General features: G+C 45.2%; 1 protein-coding gene across 1 annotated transcript in view; it reads left to right on the plus strand.

Annotated features, from left to right (window-relative positions):
* Window positions 1-23,617, plus strand: part of FANCL (FA complementation group L) — a 433,780-nt gene that overhangs the window by 121,015 nt on the left and 289,148 nt on the right. The window contains exon 6 of the mRNA XM_085612370.1: window positions 7,977-8,073. Within this exon, the coding sequence (XP_085468496.1) occupies window positions 7,977-8,073 (97 nt within the window). The remainder of the gene's footprint in view (window positions 1-7,976; window positions 8,074-23,617) is intronic.

Here is a 23,617-nt window from a genome sequence, read left to right on the forward strand (position 1 = left end):
TGGATGGACTGTGTAAGCGTGGATGTGGCCTGCCGGGTACCTTTCTTCATATCTTATGGGAATGTTCGGAGGTTGTGCAATTTTGGAACGGTATCCACACCGTAATGGAGGAGGTCACGCACGTTGCTCTGTTGCCAGAGGCTAGGAGGTGTTTGTTGAATGTCTGGGAACCGAATGATTATAATGTGGCACAGACGCAGTGGGTGACCTTGGGGTACATGGTGGCTAAGCGTAACATTGCACAGCTATGGGGCTCCCCGAGGCCGCCCACGATCGAGGTATGGAAGGAGAATATGGACTGGTGTATGTTTAGGGAAAAGACGGTGTATGTGGCGAGAGGCAAGCCAGGGAAATGGACTAAGGTATGGGGTCCATGCTATTTATATCGTGGACGTATCTGCACCCCGCCTCTGCCATTAGAGGTCGATATTGCTTTGTCCCCCTAGCCACACATTCTGCGGGATGGTGTGAGGTGTGTTCCATGCTTTGTCTTCCCGTTGCCCCCCACTACCGCTTCCAGACAAGAACTGCTTTGGACACTGTACGTTGTTCCCCGTCCTGGGAAGAGCACGCTGCTATTTCGGACTCTCATTGCCTTGAGTGTGTTTTGTATTTAATAGAAAATGAAACTGTTTTTTCCGATTGCTCCTGGCCTATGGCCACGGCCTGTTACATGTGCTCACGAACTGCCGGGAGCTTTGCCTCTGGTTCATTTGAATGTGTGGCGTCGCACTGCGGGACCTCGGGCTCTATAGCGGCCGGCCCTGGTGGTTGTAGGCCCTTGTCTGTATTTTATCGTGTACTAACGGTTTCTAATAAAAAAAATGTTGGCTTGTGGGTATGGACAGTCACTAACAGTAAGCACTTGAATAGTAGAAAATAAAGTCCGCTCTATCACTTTTGTAAACATTTTAAATATGATTTTTATTCTTTGACGGTCATTATCTTAGTAGGTTTGCAATGGCTTCTATTATTTTAATAGAATTCAACATTGCTTAAGGACTGTTTAGTTTCTCTAATCAGTAACCCAGCCTAAAAAAAACTAGCTGAATCTAAAGATAGAATTTTACCTAGTAGTTATTTCTCTAATAAAATAGAAGAGATTTTACTGGTACCAGTTTAACTACCATTTCCTTACCAAACCAGATTATCTTCATATAGCTGATGACTCTTTAAAAGAAGAGATTAATGATCTCCCTATTTCAGTTTCCCCATTTGGCTATTGACATGGGAGCCAATGTATGATGTAGATCTGCTGAATGTCTCTGCCCTGATGCTATTCAATCAAATGTATACCTACCTTGTGATATCAGCATTCTCATGGTTGAAGACTGTACAGTGATTGAGCAGATAATCAACATTCACTATTGGGTTGTTAAATTTGCAAACCTATTTTCTAGTTGATGCATTGATATCTGTATACTGAATAATACTTTTAAAAGCCATTTATAAAATTTTGTGTTGGGATCTGGTGGCATAGTTTGAGAGGCTACAGTAATAGATTGTGTCTTTTGTATTAGTCTCAAAGTTCTCGGTAGCAGTGGGTTATGATCCAAGACAGTCTTGATCAGATATCCGGTGTGATACACTGATGTCTGTAGTGATCTAGTGCGTACTACTCAGTCCTAGCTCCCATGCAAAAAATGCATAGGTTAATAAAAGCAACACTCTATTACCTTAGCGTTCCTAAATTGCCAAGAATCTAGTGACCAGCATGCCAGCCATTCCTGTAGCGCCTTTGGAGTCTTACATTCTGCTGAATGTGGTAGCTGTGAGCGTGAGCAATCACAGTCTGCATTTATGACACTATTAAAATCGCCTATCAAGAGTGCGAGGTGTGTCCACCTTGCTAGTTGCTTTCTCAAAGCGGCATAGTAGGCTGGTTGTTCAATACTGGGAGAGTAAATGCTGCCCAGCACTACTAGGATGCCATTAATTTATCTTTCTCCAAAGCATAACTGCCTTCCTTATCAAGCAACACTCTTCCTGCCTCAAAGGTCACCCATGACTTCACCCTGATCAGCCCTCCATCGACATTGTGTGAAAAACTGGTGGAATACACCTGCCTCCTGTATTTTGTCAAGGCTGTCTGGGGCTCTGTTGTCCCTATATGAGTTCCTTTGCTGCATGCCCTGTGGATCATGTCCTGTTGACTTGGTGCATTCTATACCCCGTTGTGCCTTGTGGGTGGATCTTTGTGATCTTAGGTTTTTCCATATTTATCCACTTAGCTGGATGCTCCAAGTCTGTGACGACCCCCCTCATCTCCCCCCCCACCCCACTGGCTCACCAGGCTGTGTCAAACACTTGATCTAAGGGTCTCTCCCATTGCTTCAGGTGTAGTGTTTCTGTGTGAGAAGCTGACCGAGACCTCTTGTCGGAATTTTTTGTCTGCCTCCAATGGCGGGGATCCAGAAGGAGAGACAAGCAGCTGGCCGTGAGGTGGTTGCATTGCCCAACCATAACCAGGACCTCTATCAAACTTCTGGTAGTATTGTATTTATATAGCGCTTACTACCCCGGACAAGGCGGCGAAGCGCTTTTCGGCGAGTAGCCTGCTACTCTGGAACCCAAAAAGGATTAGTGGTGGAATAGTATAGTGAAATTTGAGCTAATGTGAGGGGTGGACATACGAGTCTGTTAGTTGGATTGAAAAGGACAATGGGAGGGGTAGAAGAGGGATGAGTCTAGAAAGTGTTTATTGGGAGATCATAGTAGTAAGATGAGGTCTGGGATGAGTATAAGGAGAGACGGAGGAGGGTAGAATCTCTAGAAATGGATTATGGAAATAATCGTAATAAAATGAGTTTTGGGTTGAGTTAAATGAGGGATAGGTGAGGGAAGAATTTATAAAAGTTGTTTGGGAGATTATAGTATTAAAATGAGGTTTGAAGTGCTCCAAGGAGGGATGGAAGAGGGAAGAGACTAGAAAGGGTTATTTTGGAGATCATAGTAGTAGAATGAGGTTTGAGATGAATCAGAGTGTAGATAGAGGATATATTGAGAGAGGTATAGGGTGAAATTTAGAGTGGTGCAATGGAGAGAGTCAAAGTTTTTTTACTTTCTACAGTAGGAATAAAGTAATAAATATATAGATACAGAAGTACATATTATGCATATTTATATCAAGAAATGCACATATCTAGATACATACATATAATCAAATTAAATGTTTATATACACAGGGATATGCTGTACATTTGAATTTGGTAACTACTCAAGAGCCAACTCTTGAGTAGTCTTCTGAAGATAAGATAGTTATCTGTGGGTCTTATGTTTGGGGGTAATGAATTCCATAGTTTGGCTGCTGGAACATAGAAAGAAGCGCCACCTCGATTTTTTTTCTTGTATTGTGGGATTTTGAGGCGAAGTGCCAATCTGGAGCGGAGGTTCCTTTGTTGAAATTATTTGGTGACTTATTCCTGATGTAAAGATGTCCTGTTCCATGTACTGCTTTGTGGGTGATACAAAGCAGCTTGAATGTGGATCTTCTGGCAACCGGTAACCAATGTGGGGAAGTGCCAGTTTCCCTCGCCACTTCCCATTCACCCGCAGCCTAGTTTCAGCAGGACACTCTTTAAATAATCTCTTAGGTGCTTCTGAGCTGCTTTGCAGCCTCCGACTGCACAGCCCTGCATCCTTACTTCTCTTCCCCTCCTATGTTATCATGCGGCCACCATTTTGATTTGAGCCATATCTTCCTCGTCCCTCTCTCAGGCCTCCAGGTCCTCACATCATGTTGATCATCAGCACAGCAGGCAACCGCTGTACCTCAGCTACCCTCCACCCTCTCCCCCTATCCTTCCCCAACAGCCCGGTGTTTCAGCAAATACAGCATGGTTTGCTGTTGAAGTCCTTGTTCTTGTCTCCAGGACCACATCCTTACCATGAAACCGTCATCTGTAAAATGTCTTCTCACTTGTAGGTTGCCCTGCACATATGGATGCGAACCAGGCGAGTTCGAGACAGGATGCGAGGCACTAGTCGTGACCTCTTTCAGGTTGCACTCACCATATTGGCTGACCTAGCCATGTTCCAAGTTATGCTGTATTATTATTTATTTAGAAACTTATATCGTGCGCAGCTACCCCTGACGGGGGTTTCCCGGCGCTGCGAACGGTAAGCAGTTTTAAGTGTCTCTGAGGGACTAAGGGTTGGAAAACAGCCAGGTTTTTAAATTGCGTCGAAATAAGCATTCCGATTCTGTCATAAGGAGGGACAGTGGCAAGTTGTTCCAGGATCGAGCAGTGATAACTGTGAACGCTCTGCCCCCATTCTAGAACGACAAAATCTGGGAGTACATAAGAGGCAAAGATGATTTGATCTGAGAGATCGGTTGGACTGAGCATGCTTGAGTCTAGCTCTGAGATAGGCCGGCCCCTGACCCTGCATTGCTCTAAATACCAGGACCAGATATTTAAACTGAATGCGACTAGTCACGGGCAGCCAGTGTAACTTTAAGTGAGGAGAGATTGAGTGACGATATGGGATGTTACAGATCATTCTTGCCGCCGCATTCTGCACAATCTGCAGACGTTTGACCAGATAGGCTGGCGCTCCGACATACAGGCTGTTGCATAATCCAGGTGTGATGTTATAAGGGCGTGAATAATGGTCCGGCGAGCGTCCAAAGGAAGAAAAGGGAGAATTTTACGGATCATGCGAAGTTTACCAAAACATACAGATGTGACCTTATTTATTTGAGACTTGCAAGACAATTCATTATCAAATAGGAATCCAAGATTCCTAGCAGATACCACCGGCACTGGGGTGGGGGGTTTCAACTCAGGTGGCTACAGAAGTAGGGGTAGAGGGGGATTTTTTTATTAAAAAAACAAAACCTCAGTTTTATCCGAGTTGAGCCTGAGAGTGTTAAGTGACATCCAGGAAGAGATGTTGCTAAGGCATTGTCTGAAGTTCGAAAAACTGGCGTCAGAGTGATCTCTAAATGAAAACACTAGTTGTGTGTCATCAGCGTATGAGATCACTCTGACCCCACAGGATTCTTCCACCATGGCCAGCTGCGATAAGTAGACATTAAAAAACAGTGGGCTCAGGGCAGAGCCCTGAGGTACACCACAACTAAGTGGTTTCATCTCCGAGACAAAAGGTTAAAGGTAGACCTGTTGGGTAGGACCACTTAGAAAAGATCTAATCCAGACCGAAGGGGTGCCCTGAATCCCAAGACTATACAGTCTCTCAGTCAATATGGCATGAGAGACCATATCGAATGCCGCGGACAGGTCGAGGAGCACTAACATTGCTGCATCGCCTACGTCCACTCATTCGCGGATAGTCTCTGCCACCTCCATAAGTGCAGTCTCGTTACTATAGCCGGACCTAAAATCAGACTGCTAATCGTGGAGAAGTAGCCCGGACAGAGAAGTTGCCCGTTAACAGAGTTTAGTATCTGTAATTGCCGAGCGATTGTTTATATACTCATACATTCTGCACTCCACCTAAATGAAGGAAAGGGCAGGGCAATATTGAGCCTCTTTAGCCACTGCTACATGCTACTTTGCATGTTATTTACCTTCCCACGCTTTCTGGACATAAACTGAAGATGAAGGTGCAAGTAATCCATAACTGTTCTACAGCAGTAGGACATAAGGTTGAGCGGTCCTGCTTCTAAGCAGGTACTCCACCCCCGCTATTGTCTTTCTACACATTCAGAGTTTCCCACTGTCCCTCGCCTTCTAGCCCTCGGTACCAGCCTGTTTGCTGAGAGAACCTTTTTTTTTTTTTTGTCCGTGATCTGTTGCTCACCTCCTTCCATTTATTTGCCAGCTTGAGCTCTCATGACACCACTCGCCCATTAAAGCACATGTGTTTTCTGTCCATTGCAACCAAGTACGCAGTGCTTAACTTGTAGAAGAATAAGTCCCGAAGCCCAAAGGTTCTCTCAGAAGCCCACAGCCAGCATTATTGAATTTCGGCATGCGAATACCAAGGCTGCGTCATCTTGATTCCCCCTCACACCATCAGGCATTTCCTGCCCCTTTATCCCACTATTGCAAGTTCCTGCTTTCCCCCCTTGTAACACTTTCTTTTCCTCCATCTGTCCTCCTTGGGTGTTCTTCCCTCTGTTGATCTGGGTCAAAGTTCGATGAGGAGAAATAACTACCAGTTCCAGTGGGCCCCACCTGAAACCACCGGCTCAAATTAAGCCTTTGGGGCTAGATGTACGACCTGCCAAATAGCGCATCACAAATTGCGTCGCATTTGCGACTCGCAATTTGCAATTCGCTATTTGGCATTAACAACAGTGTGTTTAACACTGCGATTCCCAATGGGGGTCGCAAATTGCGAGGCTCATGAATATTAATGAGCCTCTCGCAATTTGTGAGCCCATTGGGAATGACAGGCCCAACCAGGGATGGTGGCCTGCTGGGCTCAGCAGACCACCATGTCTGGGACTGCTTTTAAATAAAGCTGCTTTTTTTTTTAATGCAGCCCGTTTTCCTTAAAGGAAAACGGGATACATTTAAAAAGAAAAAAAATGAAACTTTTTCGTTTCATTTTTTTAAGGGCTGACAGTGGTCCCTGGGACCACTGCCTGCCCTTAAAAATATTTTTGCATGCATTTGCAAAGGGGAAGGGTGTCCCCTGGGGACCCCTTCCCATTTGCGAATGCATTACATCCTACTTGAAGTAGATGGTAATTTGCGAGTGTTTTGTGACCTCAATTGCGGTTGCAAAACATTGGTACATAGCTTTGCGGTTGCTATTAGGAAGGGAACGCCCCTTCCTATTAGCGAGTCGCAAAACAGTATTTTGCGAGTCGCAATTTACTTGCGAATCGCAAAATACGGTTTGTACATGGGCCCATGGTTTTTAGCATGCGCAAACGGGTCTAAGACCCGTTTGCGCATGCTAAGAAGCGTCGTACATCTGGCCCTGAGAGTGCTCCTCTTCCTGCCTGGCACAGTGCTTTACTTCCATTGCTAGAAAAAGAACTGAAGGGGGTTATATTAAACTTAAGGGCGACTACTAAGTACTAAAAGATCAGCTTCAGCTTATGAGTAAAGAAAGCCCAAGTAATAGCTGGAGTGAGGAAGGAAAGTGGAGACCGTTTTGTCAAATTCACGTGAATTTAGCATTTCTAACCGTGTAGATGGTCAATAACGCCAAAAGTTGCTACTTACCCTTCTTGCGCCCCTCCCCACTGGCAATTCTCCATTTTAGACCGGTCGGGGAAGAAATGAACTGCTGTGCTCTCACAGTATCCTAGTAGCTGGCTTATTTATGGGATAGCAGTGCCCTACTACTGGCCATAGTATCTGTTTGCAGTGCCAGTTGCACTTCTTTGTACTTTATGCCTTCAGTTGTGCAGTGAGTATTGTGTAACCTGATGTGCAGTGAAGCCAAGCTGAGCACGGACAATGTGTTCTGAGAATAATTTAAAGAGATTTCCAATGTAGATGACGTTAAAAGGTTGACCACATGAATATCCCAAATATTCAGATTGTAAATCATCCTGGTGTTAAAATTTCAAAGTGTGGAGTTTTCCAAAACGCTTTAAAGTAAAAGTAAGCAAGTTCCTTTGCATTTTGTGCCGACAAAAAATCCACGACGGCAGAAAAGTTTATTGAAGATTAAACCAACAGTGGTGGTCTTTGACCGCATGCATCTGCGCAAATGGCTCGAGGAGTTTGACAGGAAGTTTAATGTATGCATAAGTAGAGGCTGACAGGAACCTGCTGTGCGTGCCAAAGGTTGCAGTGATGGAAAACCGAAACCTAGTGCTCACTGACCACAGCATGAGCCTTGACACACATTGTAAATAACCCGGAGATATATGGCTGCATTAAGCAGCAGACTGGTGTATCAACAACAGTAAATCTGCGGCACTAGAAAAGGCTGGCATTCTGGGCCGCCACTGATTAATATTTCCACCAGATTAATAGGAGCCTGGCACATGTTTCACATTGTAATTCCCTCTAATGCGATGAACGATATGTTTGTTTCCCCCACAGACTGGTTTTTGTAGACACCGAGTTCAGTTCCATAAAACTAAAAGCTGAGGATGCTGCCGGCCGAGAGCATCTAATCACCCTGAAGTTCAAAACAAAGGTGAGTGGATTTCAGAGTTTAAGAATATAAAAGACCTTGTTTGTTTTGCTGCTAATTTTGCAGTTTCTGAAGTCATCACGTTATTTTTCTTCAAGAGTGCCTGAATCTCTCTTTCCTGCTTATAACAATTCATTACGTTTGGCACAGTGATTTATTCTCTAGATTTGTTGGCAATTTTATATATTTTAAACAGTAGCCTGCATCCAGGAAAAAATACAATTTTCTTGAGAAAAACTGTTTTCGAGTTCAGTGGTTGTGTTGGTTTACCCTTTTACCAAACGACCATTAAGTTTTAGTGTTTTATGAGGTTCTGAATAAAGCTCAGAATGGGTATTCGCGCTGTATAGAGTTTGCCCCTTGGGAATCTATTAGGAGAATACGTGGATCCTTCAGTGATAAACAGATTAAAGCTCTCTAAAGGATCGAAGGCCAAGTATGTGAGTACTATGTGCTGTCAGTAGATAGATGCGTGTACTGTATGCAGTCATTGGTTAGATGCGTGTACTATGTGCTGTCAGTAGTTAGATGTGTGTACTATGTGCAGTCAGTAGTTAGATGTGAGTACTATGTGCTGTCGGTAGTCAGATGCGTTTACTATATGCGGTCAGTAGTCAGATGCATATACTATGTGCTGTCAGCAGTCAGATGCGTGTACTATGTGCTGTCGGTAGTTATATGCGAGTACTATGTGCTGTCAGTAGGTAGATGCAAATACTATGTGCTGTCAGTAGTTAGATGCGAGTACTACGTGGTGTCAGTAGTTAGATGCGAGTACTACGTGGTGTCAGTAGTTAGATGCGAGTACTACGTGGTGTCAGTAGTTAGATGCGAGTACAATGTGGTGTCAGTAGTTAGATGTGAGTACTACATGCTTTCAGCAGTCAGATGCGTGTACTATGTGCTGTCAGCAGTCAGATGCATGTACTATGTGCTGTCGGTAGTTATATGCGAGTACTATGTGCTGTCAGTAGTTAGATGCGTATACTATGTGCTATCAGCAGTCAGATACGAGTACTACGTGGCGTCAGTAGTTAGATGCAAGTACTATGTGCTGTCAGTAGTCCGATGCGAGTACTACGTGGTGTCAGTAGTCCGACGCGAGTACTACGTGGTGTCAGTAGTTAGATGAAAGTACTATGTGCTGTCGGTAGTCAGATGCGTGTACTATGTGCTGTCGGTAGTTATATGCGAGTACTATGTGCTGTCAGTAGTTAGATGCAAGTACTATGTGCTGTCAGTAGTTAGATGCAAGTACTATGTGCTGTCAGTAGCCCGATGCGAGTACTACGTGGTGTCAGTAGTCCGACGCGAGTACTACGTGGTATCAGTAGTTAGATGAAAGTACTATGTGCTGTCGGTAGTCAGATGCGTGTACTATGTGCTGTCGGTAGTTATATGCGAGTACTATGTGCTGTCAGTAGTTAGATGCAAGTACTATGTGCTGTCAGTAGTTAGATGCAAGTACTATGTGCTGTCAGTAGCTAGATGCGAGTACTATGTGGTGTCAGTAGTTAGGTGCAAGTACTATGTGCTGTCAGTCAGATGCGTGTACCATGTGCTGTCGGTAGTTTTATGGAGTACTATGTGCTGTCAGTAGAGTTAGATGCGAGTACTATGTGCAGTCAGTAGTTCGATGCGAGTACTATGTGCTGTCCGTAGTTCGATGCAAGTACTATGTGCTGTCAGCAGTCCAATGCATGTGATATGTGCTGTCAGCAGTCCAATGCATGTGATATGTGCTGTCAGTAGTTAGATGCAAGTGCTATGTGCTGTTACTGACCAAATCTAGTAATAGCTTTCTGGATAGTTGTTCTCAGGAAGCAATACAGATCGTATTTATTCATCAGTTGTAGCACTGCCTGCAAGCACATAGGTGTTTAAGTCAGTTTTTGAGGTTATCCTCCTGGTGTGTTTGGAGAATGTCATCTTGAAAGATTAGATTCAGGCCCTGCAGAGCCTATCATCAGCTGATGTCGATGACAGACTCGCAGCTTGTTTGCCTGTGGTGTTTAGAGTGTGACCACAACCCAAAGTCATGCTCCAATTACGGTGCCATGAATCTGAAAGCTTTGAGGAAGCAGTCCCTAAAGCTCATGATGGCGTTGCATGCAACTCTGTACAAATCGAGGTCCTGGTAAAGTGGAAGGTCCCGGGACCGGTTGCAGAGCCCGAAGTTGTCATCGTCCCACTCAAAGTCCTTGGGACACTTGGGTAAGTCGAGGCACAAGAAAAAAAAAGGGAAGAAGTTGAATGAGTCTTCGACTTCACTGCATCCGTTGGCCGACGCAACAAGGTAGTGTCTGCTTTCAAGGCCTGGTTCCTTGGAGCTAAATTCTGGGCCAACTCCGCACATCCCCGATTTTCCGTGAGCTGGAGTGACTCCCGCCCAACTAAAAGAATTCTTTGAGGCCATGCGCCTCATCTTTAGGTGCCTGACCCTTCCAGCGCGCCTTTAGGCCTGCAGGGTTGGAGAGGGCCCCATCTGGTACCGTGCCTGCAGCTCCGGCTCCAGTGGGCCCCCAGGGATCCATTTTTGGATACGGACTGGCGCCCGTCATACCATCTCGACCTTCCCCGGGGTGTGCCCTGATGCCGAAATTTCCGGTGCTCACCGGCGGCACCATCCTCATTGTGATATCCAACGCCAATTCAGAGCCGGATGGGTTTGGCCCGATGCCCACTCCGACGCAGACAGGAGCCTTGCCCCCTAGATGAGAGCCTAAGTCCTATTCCCTTGGGCTAGGCCTTGGGGAAGAATGGGAGGGGTCGCTGGACCCTACCGAATACTAGCCCTATGAAGAAGACCCAAATATGGACTAGGTGACACCAGTGGACTGGATACTTCTCCAGATAGTGGTATGCTTTCTCCACCTACCGTGGTTACGGAGGAGGGAGCCTTGTATACAATGGTGGTGGGGAGGGCAACTGAGGTCCTTGACCATTAATTGCCCTCGGTGGCAGTTAAGACTAACATCTTGACAGTGGTATTACAACTGGGAGTTTCCTTGTTTGAACCCCTACTACCATTCAGTGATGCCAATACTGATGTCCTTTGGGGGACTTGGTCCAAACCCAACACAGGGGCTTATTTGAATTGGGCGCTCGCCTGTCACCACTGCCCCACCCTAGGGAACCTAAACTTCTTCACCCAACACCCTACCCTGGAGAGCTTGGTGCTCTAAACTTCAACGTTCCAAGGTGCATTCCCTGCCACGCCCCTGGACAGGCAAACCAAAAGGCTGGACTCCTCGGGAAACAAAATGTTTTTTTTCCACCAGCCTAGCATTGTGGTCTGTGAACACAGCATGCTTATTGGGCCGTTACTCCCACAATCTGTGGAACACGGTTGAGCAGGAGCTGCTACTGGTCCCGGAGGAGGCCCGGGCCCTGCTCTCTCAGGCTGTTGCCGATAGGAGAGATGCAGCAAAGTTCACAATACGATGTGGACTCAACACAACCGGCTCACTGGGCAGAGTGATTTCATCGATGATGGCACTTAAGTGCCGTGCCTGGTTGAGGATAGACACGGGCTTAGATGGCACCCATGTCTTCGGAGATGAGGCATATTCGGCGTTTGAGTGCTTTAAGGACTCTCGGGCTACGGCCAAGTCCTTGGGCCTCTCTTCTACTCCACATCACCCCCAATCTGCCTTTTGCTCCTTTTGTGGCTATAGAAGGGGCTTCCACTTCCAGCCACCAAGCCGCATATACTCTCCAGCCTCTGCGTGGACGAGGGCGCAGTAACCACAGACCTCGTGGACCAGCTAGCCAGCGGAGTGTCCACCATCGCACCGGCAGCTGCAGGCTCCAAACCTTCCTAATCTGCCCCATTACAACCATGGACATCCAGTTGGCGTCAGGATTCATCATCACCTGCCCCACTAGCAGCCCATAACATCGGACAAGTGAGTTTTGCCGATGTTCTGAAGGAGCTTCTTCCTCCCCTTCAAGACTACCCCTCCCTCCATCCCACCATCTCATGACTGGATGACCTGTTTCTATTTTTATTTATTTGAAAAGTTTTATAGAGCGCGAACAAGACCCAAAGGGGTATCAGAGCGCTGTACAGAGTTGTATTCAGCCATTATACAAAACATAAAGGAGGTAAGTGAAAGTACAACCTGTGGGAAAACATTCAACAGTAAGGAGTAGGGTGTATCAGAGGCGCCATAGAGCGCTCAGAGTAAAACATCATACAATAGAAAGAACCAACATGTGCAATGAGCATCAAGGAATATTAACAAAAGGGGATCAAGCAAAAATCAACAAATGATGCAGTTAAAGGAGCTATCGAGGACCGGGCCAAAAAGAAGCTAAAAACATATAGAACATCAGTGAGAATACGTCCAGCATTTGGTTATTAACAAAACGCATGAAACATGATTGGAGGAGCCGGAAGTGGCGCTCGCGTGCAGCACAGGTATAGAAGAACTACACGAAGTGGGGATGGTGTCTGTGACTGAAGGCAGCTGGCAGAGCCTGCCTGTGAAACTACACCAGGAGGTGCTGCAGACCCTAGCGGATCTGGGTTTCACACATATGACTCCAGTCCAGTCTGCGACTATCCCTTTGTTTATGAGCAATAAAGACATTGCTGCAGAAGCAGTTACAGGCAGCGGTAAAACGTTAGCTTTTGTGAATTCCATTTTGGAAATTTTACTCCGACGGGAAGAAAAGTTAAAGAAAATGCAGGTGGGAGCCATTATTATTACACCAACTAGAGAGCTGGCAATTCAAATTTACGAGGTGCTGGCCCACTTCATGAAACCTTTCCCCCAGTTTAGCACTGTCTTGTTTTAGCCAGACCCTTTTGATTGGCGGCAGCAATCCAGCGGAGGATGTTGAGAAGCTGAAAGAGCACGGCGGACACATCATAGTGGCCACGCCTGGTCGTTTGGTGGATATGTTCAGAAGGAAGTCTGAATGAATATATCTAGCAAGCCGAGTAAAAACCCTCTATGTCCTTGTGTTGGATGAGGCGGACAGACTCCTGGATATGGGATTTGAAGCAAGGTACTTTTTTTGCAAGATTAAGTAGTCCAGAAATTGTCCTGTTTGAGAGCACTTTGATGAATAGTGCAAAACACTCACAACTTAGCCAGTAAAAAAGGCACATTGGGGATGCAATATGTTCAGTAACCAGGCAGTGATGGGAGTGGTGCTGGGCTGAGTGTACCCAAGTATTCTTTGGAGTTTAGAATAATGACGTCTGTGCTCGGGAAGAAGGTCTGCACCCCCTTTCATCTGGAGTATATAAAATTGTGGGGATCCTCTGAATTCTTACATCAAGGACTCCTCCCCCCCTGCCTGACCTCAAGATGGTCGCCTCAGTCATTGACTCTGTGGACTCACCATCGACAGCTGAGACCCAGCCATTTTGACTGAAGCCCGGAAGAGCTACCTCGCGAGCTAAAGGGGAGATGGGCTATGGATACCCTCCTTGGCCATCACCTACCCAGCCGGTCCTTGGGCAAACTCTCCTGCGTCTCTCCTTGACCTTATCTCCCTCCTCCCCCTTCACCCTACCCCGCACCGCTCTACTCTTCTCTTCTCTTCTTTCCAGCTACTGACCGCTGCCCTCACCGTCCTTGCTCACAGTTCCCACCTTGTTTATCCACTGGACTTTCTTTTGTGAACTCTCCCTCGTCAGTTTGAGACCTAGATATTTGACTAATGCCCGATGGAGCTACCTAGCTTAGCTAAAGGGGAGACAGGCTGTGGACTCCTTCTTCGGTCTTCACCTATCCAGTCGGTCTTTGGTCAGGTTTCCCTTTGTCTCTCCTGCTGTCTTTTCCCTCATCTTCCCCCCTCACTATTCCGCCTCCCTACTTCTCTCTCCTTTCTTCCCTCTTTCAATGTGTTGCTTATTTTTTGACGTAATGTGTAATTGTTATCATTTTCTGTAACATTGTGTAACCAAATGTAAAGCGCTCTGATACCTACGGGTCTAGCCAGCGCTATAAAACTCATTAAATAAATAAATAAAGAAATGATCAGTGCGATTAACGTTCGTTCATTAGTAGTCTTTTGACCAGTTTTTTTAAAGGAAGTAGTGGAAGGATTTGATCTGTCTGTCCCTTCTCTAGGAGGAAGTCGCGGATGTCTTGGCCAAGGGAGCCATAGAGAAGGTTCAGGTACCCGAAGTAGGCTGTGGTTGTTATTCCCGCCACTTTCTGGTCCCCAAAAAGGACAAAGGCCTTCGTCCTATTCTAGATCTCCGAGCCCTCAATTTCTTCCTCAAAAAAGGAGAAATTCAAAATGCTCACGTAGGCTTATGTCTTGTCTGCCCTGGATCCAGGAGACTGAATGGTAGCATTGGACTTGCAGGATGCCTACTTCCACATTTCTGTCCTGCCTGCCCACTAAGGCTATCTGCGGTTTATGCTAGGCCACAGCATTTTCAGTTCACTATGCTCACTCTTGGCCTTACCAGTGCCCCTCAGGTGTTCACCAATGTGATAGCGGTGGTTGCAGCTCATCTGCGAAGATCAAGGATGCTAATCTGACCCTATCTCAATGACTGTACGTTGAAGGCAGGCTCGTCCCAGGCTGTCGTCTCCCACCTCCAGACTACGGAGAACATCCTGCACTGGCTGGAGTTCATTATCAACATGTTGAAGTCACACCTGATTCCCTCTCAGATGCTCCCTTTCATCAGAGCTCTTCTGGACACAGTGCAGTTTCGGGCTTATTCTCCTGAGCGGCGAGTCCAGGATATCCAAGCTACGATACAAATGTTTCAGCCTCTACCGCTATTGGGCTAGAGGCAGACCCCTTTCCCTTTCCCAACCAGATCTGACAGTTGTGAATGATGCGTCACTCCTGGGATGGGGTGGGCATCTGGGATAGGTGGAGATCAGAGATCTCTGGTCTCTGGCAAAATCCAGACTCCACATCAACACGCTGAAGCTCCGAGCAATCAGAGTAGCATTGAAAACCTTTCTTCTGTCCATCAAGGGAAGGCTAGTGCAGGTATTCAGGGACATCACCACCGCCAATTGGTATTTAAAAAAAAATGGGGCAGGGTGGGGTCGTGGACCCTTTGCCAAGAGACACTGTCCCTCTGGACATGACTGGTGCAGCAGGGCATATCACTGGAGGTTCAACACCGTGCAGGCTCTCTGAATGCCATTGCAGACTAACTCAGCCGTCAATGCCTAGTGGATCACAAATGGTGTCTTCTACCGGAGGTAACGCAAGGTCTCTTTCAGCAAGTAGAGAGCCTTGGTTAGATCTGTTCGCCTCCTTGAGAATGTGCAATGTCAGCAGTTTGGCGCGCTGGAGTTTCCATGGAAGCTCTTGCTCGGAGACACTTTTCATTTAAAGTGGAGCTCAGGCCTCCTGTGCGCTTTTGTGCCCATGCCACTCCTGCCCGGAGTTCTCAAGAAGATCAGGAATGACCGGACCCAAGTCATCCTTGTGGCTCCAGACTGGGCACGGAGAGTCTGATATCCTGAGCTACTGAGCATGGCTATCGATCCTCCGATCATGCTGCCGCTTCAAGGGGGTCTTCTGTCACAACAGCAGGGAAGGATTCTCCACCCAAACCTGTCCATTCTCCCTCTTCTTGCATGGAGATTGAACGGCAGCTTTAGGCCTTCCTCCCAAATTCTATCACGTTGTTCTGGCAGCCACGCATCCCTTCACCAAGATGGTATACACCTGTCGTTGGAAAACATTTGTTGCATGGTGTGCAGAAAAACGTATTGATCCTTTTTTTGAAATCTTGATCTCCATTCTTTCTCTTGCCCAGCAGGGCTCTGCTCTGGGCACTCTTAAGGGCTATCTGTATTCTTATTCTGCCTTATTGAGCTGCCTCAACAACCCTCCTTGTTCAAGTCCCCTATTGTACACCGGCTTCTCTGCATGGTCCGGTCCATAGAGATGGGCACTTCGCCCATTCGTCCTGTAAGATTTCCTTATTTGAAATTGGTCCGCAGAACCACCTCCGGGGAGGTGGTGATTGGGTATCTACTCAAAGGTAAGGAATCTGCAGTAAGAAGGCACTATCAGATGAACAAGTTACTTACCTACAGTAATGCCTTATCTGGAAGAGACTATATCTAGCCACAAATACTTTACCGACTCACCCATACTCCCTGCACTGCGAACGGATTTCTAGGGATAAGGCTGCATCCTTTCAGGACCCAAGATTTATACATCAGTGGTCAGTGTTCTTCATGGCTCCAAGCTTCTGGTGTGGAAAGTTGTGAAAAGTAACTGACATCAGCGTGCCTGGGTGGCACCTATATAGGTACACGAACATCACATCTGGCGCGGATGACGCAGACGGCTCAGGCGGAGCCGATCGATGTCACCTACTGGTACGCAGAGGTACTGCTCACGAAAAGTCTTCTGGATCCAATCGGACACCTGGGGAAATTCAAAGGTAAGGAATCTGCGGCTAGATGTAACCTCTACCAGATAAGGTGTTACTGAAGGCAAGTAACTTGTTCTCGATAGCTCTCCTTCACTCTCTCCATCTATCCAGACAGAAGTACCTTTCCTGTTATAACAGCAGGACTTTTCATCACCAAAACCTGAAAGTCCTTTATCTCCTTGCACACCTTTAACATTTCGTCTGTATGCCTGCATACAGTATGTTGGCCATCCCCCTAAGACAGAAGGTAGACACTCAGTCATCAAGACTCAACATTGCCCTGCATTCTGTAACGACAACATTCATCAATCAAGTTAGTCAAATTTTTCACCTACTATGGTCTTCTTTTCTGCAGCTCAAACATTGTAGGACACCAGAGATCAGCTCAACACTGAAATCTGGCCTCTCCTCCCTAAGTACAGTGTTAATCAACTAATCCAACTTCATCTGCGGACTTCCACGAGACGTCACCACTAAAACCATGAAACCGTGTAATTCAACCTTCTAAAGACTCCCTACTTAAGACCACGTTTCCTTTTCACATCAAATGCAAACACTGGAATTGAGATCATCCTTGCTGCTGCTCTCACCTGCTAACTTCCACTGCACCTCCTACGGATACACCACGTACGCATCCCCTTCAGCCGCCTGCACACAAGAGCATTGCACTGCTATGGCTTTAGCCAGCCAGAGGCCTACAAGTAGCAGTTCCACTCGGTCTCCATATGAGACACATGTGCCTTTATTAACTTCTTTATCCATCTATATGTTGCTGTCACCTAATTTCACAGGCCATTTATCGTCCGTGGTAAAAGCAGAAATGAGATCAATGATTTCATCTTAAAATGATGCAAAAGTGTCTTGGAGACCATATATTGGCATGATCGCTATTGTATAATTGTCTGAGGTTTTTTGGAGTAAGTCTGATCTTGGAACTTTCTATGTTATGATTTGGAAAAATAACTATTATAGTAGATTTCGCATTAAGAAGCCTTAACTTAAAGGGAGAAATGTTATATGCTGTGTGATAACGGGATTAGGGTGGTGGTAGGGCATCTGAAAAAGGGGCTGCTTGTGTCTGGTTCTCTACATATATGTTTGACTGAAGGAGCATGAACCAACCAGTTCAGTGAAGAAGGTATACTTACTGTGTCAGCATCTAGCTTGGAGGTGGCAGGTCTTAAATTCCTAAAATGGTCCATGAAAATGTCAATAAAGGGGCGTGGTTTCAGCAATAGACATTTTGGGGCAGATTTACAAGGCCCTTGCGCCACTTTTGCGTCATTGTTAACATGGGAAAAGAAGTGGCGCAAGGGGCTTGTAAATCTGCCTCATAGTTGTGAAGAGGAGTCGGCATAGTCTCTGAGTCGCGAACCCGTCTGCGAACCCGTCTAAGCCTGATGGGCTCATCTTTGGTAACATTGTTACTTAAGACTTGTGAAAGGAGGGGGTCATATGGCTCATTAAATGAGGGAAGTAGTGTACACAATTTACAAAGGAAGATGTAATGACTTCATGGCAAATCCTTTAAATAATTTCATCTCCCAAAGTAAACCATTCTCAAGTTTCTTCAAATTAGGCTCTCCATGGTTCGCCACACACTTGAGATTACAGATTGAAACAGCACAGCAGAAATAACCAGACTGGTAGAAAATATGCAGGTACTCAAAATAATTTCCAAATCTGCATTTACTATTATGATGCAACAGTAAGCCTACAAAGTACAGACATCTTGATCAGAGGCAAGGGTATGTGGAAAACCCTCCTATGTGAACAATATCTTTTTGTTGACAAGCAAAGGTTTTATGAACTCACACACATACTTCTGCCTCCTCCTTTTAGCTTGAACCCTATGGGAAAGTGGTCACCAGGTGTTTCTTATTTCTGTTTCAGGTGGTACATTGTGTGAAACATGTCACTAACTAGTGGTGGAGTGGAATTGGTGGTGTTGGCCAAAGTAACACACTTATTATTCAAATCAAAGATGCTGTCATTGACAAAATCGTTACAACAAACAATTGATGGACGGAATGCTGACAATGCAGACATTCTCCCCCAGTCAAGAGATCTGGGTTAAATCCATCGTTCTTTTGCCCACTACACCACCCCAGTTTAGACATGGCCATATGCAAATCAGTCTTGACCCTGTGCCTCATGGGAACAGTCCAGCCCGAACTGCCAAGCCATGTCTTCCCTGGACCGGAATCGAGCATCCTAGGACCGGTTTCTGGCTATCAGCCGTCATCAGCCAGGATAGCTTGACTCCAGTGGCGTAGTGAGCACGGGTCCCACGTCTGGGAATACCCATCCCACTTAGGGCGAAAAGCGTTACAACAAACAATTGATGGACGGAATGCTGACAATGCAGACATTCTCCCCCAGTCAAGAGATCTGGGTTAAATCCATCGTTCTTTTGCCCACTACACCACCCCAGTTTAGACATGGCCATATGCAAATCAGTCTTGACCCTGTGCCTCATGGGAACAGTCCAGCCCGAACTGCCAAGCCATGTCTTCCCTGGACCGGAATCAAGCATCCTAGGACCGGTTTCTGGCTATCAGCCGTCATCAGCCAGGATAGCTTGACTCCAGTGGCGTAGTGAGCACGGGTCCCACGTCTGGGAATACCCATCCCACTTAGGGCGAAAAGCGTTACAACAAACAATTGATGGACGGAATGCTGACAATGCAGACATTCTCCCCCAGTCAAGAGATCTGGGTTAAATCCATCGTTCTTTTGCCCACTACACCACCCCAGTTTAGACATGGCCATATGCAAATCAGTCTTGACCCTGTGCCTCATGGGAACAGTCCAGCCCGAACTGCCAAGCCATGTCTTCCCTGGACCGGAATCAAGCATCCTAGGACCGGTTTCTGGCTATCAGCCGTCATCAGCCAGGATAGCTTGACTCCAGTGGCGTAGTGAGCACGGGTCCCACGTCTGGGAATACCCATCCCACTTAGGGCGAAAAGCGTTACAACAAACAATTGATGGACGGAATGCTGACAATGCAGACATTCTCCCCCAGTCCAGAGATCTGGGTTAAATCCATCGTTCTTTTGCCCACTACACCACCCCAGTTTAGACATGGCCATATGCAAATCAGTCTTGACCCTGTGCCTCATGGGAACAGTCCAGCCCGAACTGCCAAGCCATGTCTTCCCTGGACCGGAATCAAGCATCCTAGGACCGGTTTCTGGCTATCAGCCGTCATCAGCCAGGATAGCTTGACTCCAGTGGCGTAGTGAGCACGGGTCCCACGTCTGGGAATACCCATCCCACTTAGGGCGAAAAGCGTTACAACAAACAATTGATGGACAAAATAGCATTACAGGAGCTTTCGAACTTTCCACTTGCCCTATCTGTCGGCCGCACATCAAAACCACACCTAACACTGCAGGGTGGACACTCTGTATTTGTGCTTTCTTGTCAATAAATGCATAATATGGACGTGGCACTTCCCGTGGTTAAAAATGATAATGGAAATTCACAAGTCGATAGAGGAAAGGAAGACTCTACTAATGCTAGCAACATACATCAAGACAAGTATCTTATAACTTAGAAGTAGAGACTCTGCATTTAAGTGAAGTCCATTTTGCTCAGTTTTCTACATTATTCCGTTTTTTGTTTCTTGTGTCTGTTTATTCATAGACTCCACTAAAACAGGCCAAAAATATGTAATTTTATTCTTTGTGGGCAGATGGTCTTAATCGCATAAATACAAGATAAGCAAAACAATAACGCTGTGCATACGTTTGTATACATTTATTATGTTGTATACCTTCTTGTTATAGGTATTTATTATTATATCAATGATTTTGAAGTTTATCATGCTAATATATAATAATATATTGGAGATTTTTGTTATTTTAACCATCATGGGCAAAGATTTATATTCACAAAGTCGGAGGCTTGGCAAACATTTTTGTATATATTTTTAGATATACTTTTTTATTGTATTTTTATGACGCCTAATAAACATATTTAAAAAAAGACTCTTCAGTTATTTGATAAATAAAATTAACCCTCAACACCTGGAAGCACTGGCTGAGACTCAAGAAACTTTGGATCTCCTTGCGGATCCTTTATGGGGACGCTGTGGGAGACCGTATAAGTACTTGCCTTTTTTGGTACGTATGGATATGGTCCTGGATAGAGGAGGAGGCCTAGGAAGATTCTTATTCATTATTTGATATTTATTCATGCTGTACTGCTTACAGCTGCAGAATTAAAATGCAAGCCTACAAAATAATCTGATATCCAGACATAGAACAAATACATTCTCAATTTTCCATAACTTAATCATGGTCTTGAAAGTCTGAAATGAGTAGAACCTTCTGTAACGAAGAAAAGGGTGCTAAAGTCTGTTTGTCCCTGGAAGACAATAGCAAGACTCCCTTTGGGATGTAATGTAAAATTATACCACTATTTGATGGAGCAGTTCGCATTTCCTTAACTCTTCTAAAATTGCCCGTCTAAGACTGTATCTCCTTAAAACTCTTCTTGTCAAGCTCCTCAACAGGGCATTTATTTTACTGTTTATTCCTTGCATTAAATGTATGGACATGTCAAGGATATTTATCTTTCCTAACTCTTGCCGAGGCCTTCTTGATGATGTTGAACACTATATTTAATGTACCACTGCTGCCAAAGCAATTTCTCTATGATGGCGACCCTGCAGTTCCCCTTTTGGTTGAAAAATTGACCGCCATGGACAACTTATTTTAGATATTAGAACTAGGGATGCTCCGTACCGACCTTCTTTAAATGTCTTTTTTTTTTTCTTTTTTACATTTCGATCTTCTCAGTTGGAAACACAATAACTGCCCTTGAGTGCTCACCATTTGTGTTTCAAATAATTTATGCTGTTTAAGAATAAATAATCTTTATTTTTATTTCTATCATTTCATATACACTCAGTTGCCCCATGAGAAACTTTTATAGTATTCTTTGTAGCAGTATACAGAGGTCGAACAGATTGGCTACTGTTCCACAAATATACTTTTTTTTAATGTAAAAGACCGTCAGGACCATTATTTTTTTCTTTTATATACCCAAGTTCTAGTTGGCAGATTTGATAGCAGTGGGGTTGAGTCAACACATTAACCATACAGCAGCCCCTATTAGTCCCTTAGTGAAGAACAGGTTCAGGACAAATCTTCTTTCCAGAGACAGCAAAGGTCCCATTTTTTTTAATGATCAGCATCGACCCTAGGCAATTTGAGTGTTTTTCAAAATTTAGAAACGAGAAAACATTGGGTTTACTATTAGAACATGTAGCAGCAGTGACACTCGAAAGTAGTTTGAAATGAAATAGAAATTAGAACTGTGAGCAAGGTGGTGGAAGGATGTGAGCTCCCCATTGACAACACCGCTGAAAGCCTTCTACTTTTCTCATAGCCTCTGATGGCCCGCAAGCTACCAGTAGCCCTTTTCTGGTAGACTGGTCCCTAACAGGACTCTCTGGTCGACACCCGAAGGTGAAATTGCAAATCCACTATTCTGATCCTTTATCAGATACTGGGGAGAGAAAGCAGGCATGGTAGGTGCTTCCCGGGCCCATAAGTCGATTTACCCATTAATTTGTAGCCTGGAAGAAAAAATACTGAGGCCCAGGATGAGTTCTGGCTTCAATTGCCGTGCTGGAAATGTGTGGTGGAGCCACAGATTTGTTTTCTGTACTTTAGCAACTTTATTCAAATGGGCTAATTGCAGATGATAATCCTGCATTTTTTAGGTAATGGCAATTTTGAAAACATATGCCACTGCAAGTAAGTGTCTCCTTCGTAAACTCCAGAACGCCGCAGCCAGACTTATCTTTGATATCCCACGACACAACCACATTACCCAACACCTTCGCGACCTCCACTGGCTCACTGTCGAAAAAAGAATAACCTTCAAGCTGCTCACACATGCCTACAGAGCCCTCCACAACACCGGACACCAATACTTCAATGACAGAATCTCCTTCCACGTCCCCAAGAGAAACCTTCGTTCAGCCGACCTCGCCCTAGCCACCGTCCCTCGCTTCTACAGGATCAGAGCTGGTGGAAGATCCTTCTCTTACCTCGCAGCCAAGACCTGGAACAAACTCCCCCTTCTCCTCCGACGGAGCCCGGGACTGCACCAATTCAGAATGGACCTCAAGACCTGGCTTTTCGTTTGACCCTAACGGAGCTGTCCACCCCCACACCCCACTTCCCCAGTACCTTGAGACCCTCACAGGTTTTTAGTGCACTCCAAAAAATCCCCGATTGATTGATTGTACTCTTTTAAAAAAACTAGTGCCGCAAATTGGTTTCATTTTAAAGGTGCTTGCTTCCTGGAAATCCTTTTTGTGGCTTTTCCCAATTCTGCTTCAATATTTAATATTCCTTTCCATCTGATGTCCTATTTAATGCGGTGTAACTTCCATTTCTGTTTATGGATTTCACAGTTGATGTGGCATTTGGAGTGCACAAAGCACCCTTGATGTAATTTTGTAAAAAAATAAAAATTGCCTATTGGATTGTGGTTAATTTTCTGTGGAAAAGCCTGATCTGAACCAGCACATGAGAATGTGTATGCTTCATAGCACAACATAAATACAGTGAGTTGATAAAGATGGAGGACTAAATGACAAATAGATTTATCACTCATCTTTTGTAACTCCTGGTTTTATTCCATTATCAAACCTTCTTCCATTCTTTGTGTGATATCAAGCTTCTTCATAACTCCTTGCAGATACTGATGCCTGTTGGCTTCTTGCTTTTCCAGCAGTTTGCACACAGTTGTCGACCAGCTGTTTCTCTTTCTGCTGGAACTGCTTCTTGTACCATGTGTGGTTTGTAACACCTAAAGTTATGTGTTTCATGGAACTGCACAAGGGGTAATCTATGGAGCAGGGCTGAAAGGTAAACGAGTCCTAACCCAGTTCTCTTAAGTAGCACAAAGTGTACTATTATAAAGTTAATTTTACACTAAAGCTCACAAAAATCTGCTTTCGCCTCTGAATTCGATTTTCAAAATTAAGTAAAAAAAGAACTTCTCTTCTCCGTTGTGACATTTTCTGAAGTCTAGCTAGGAAAAAGTGATTTTATTCCTAACAAGGCCTATTCATAAAAAATGCAGGTGTATTATCTACAGCTTTTTGCAACTGTTCATTTTTTTTTGGGGGGGGGGAGA

Source organism: Triturus cristatus, chromosome 6, assembly GCF_964204655.1.
Source record: "Triturus cristatus chromosome 6, aTriCri1.1, whole genome shotgun sequence".
In the NCBI taxonomy this organism is placed as follows: domain Eukaryota; kingdom Metazoa; phylum Chordata; class Amphibia; order Caudata; family Salamandridae; genus Triturus; species Triturus cristatus.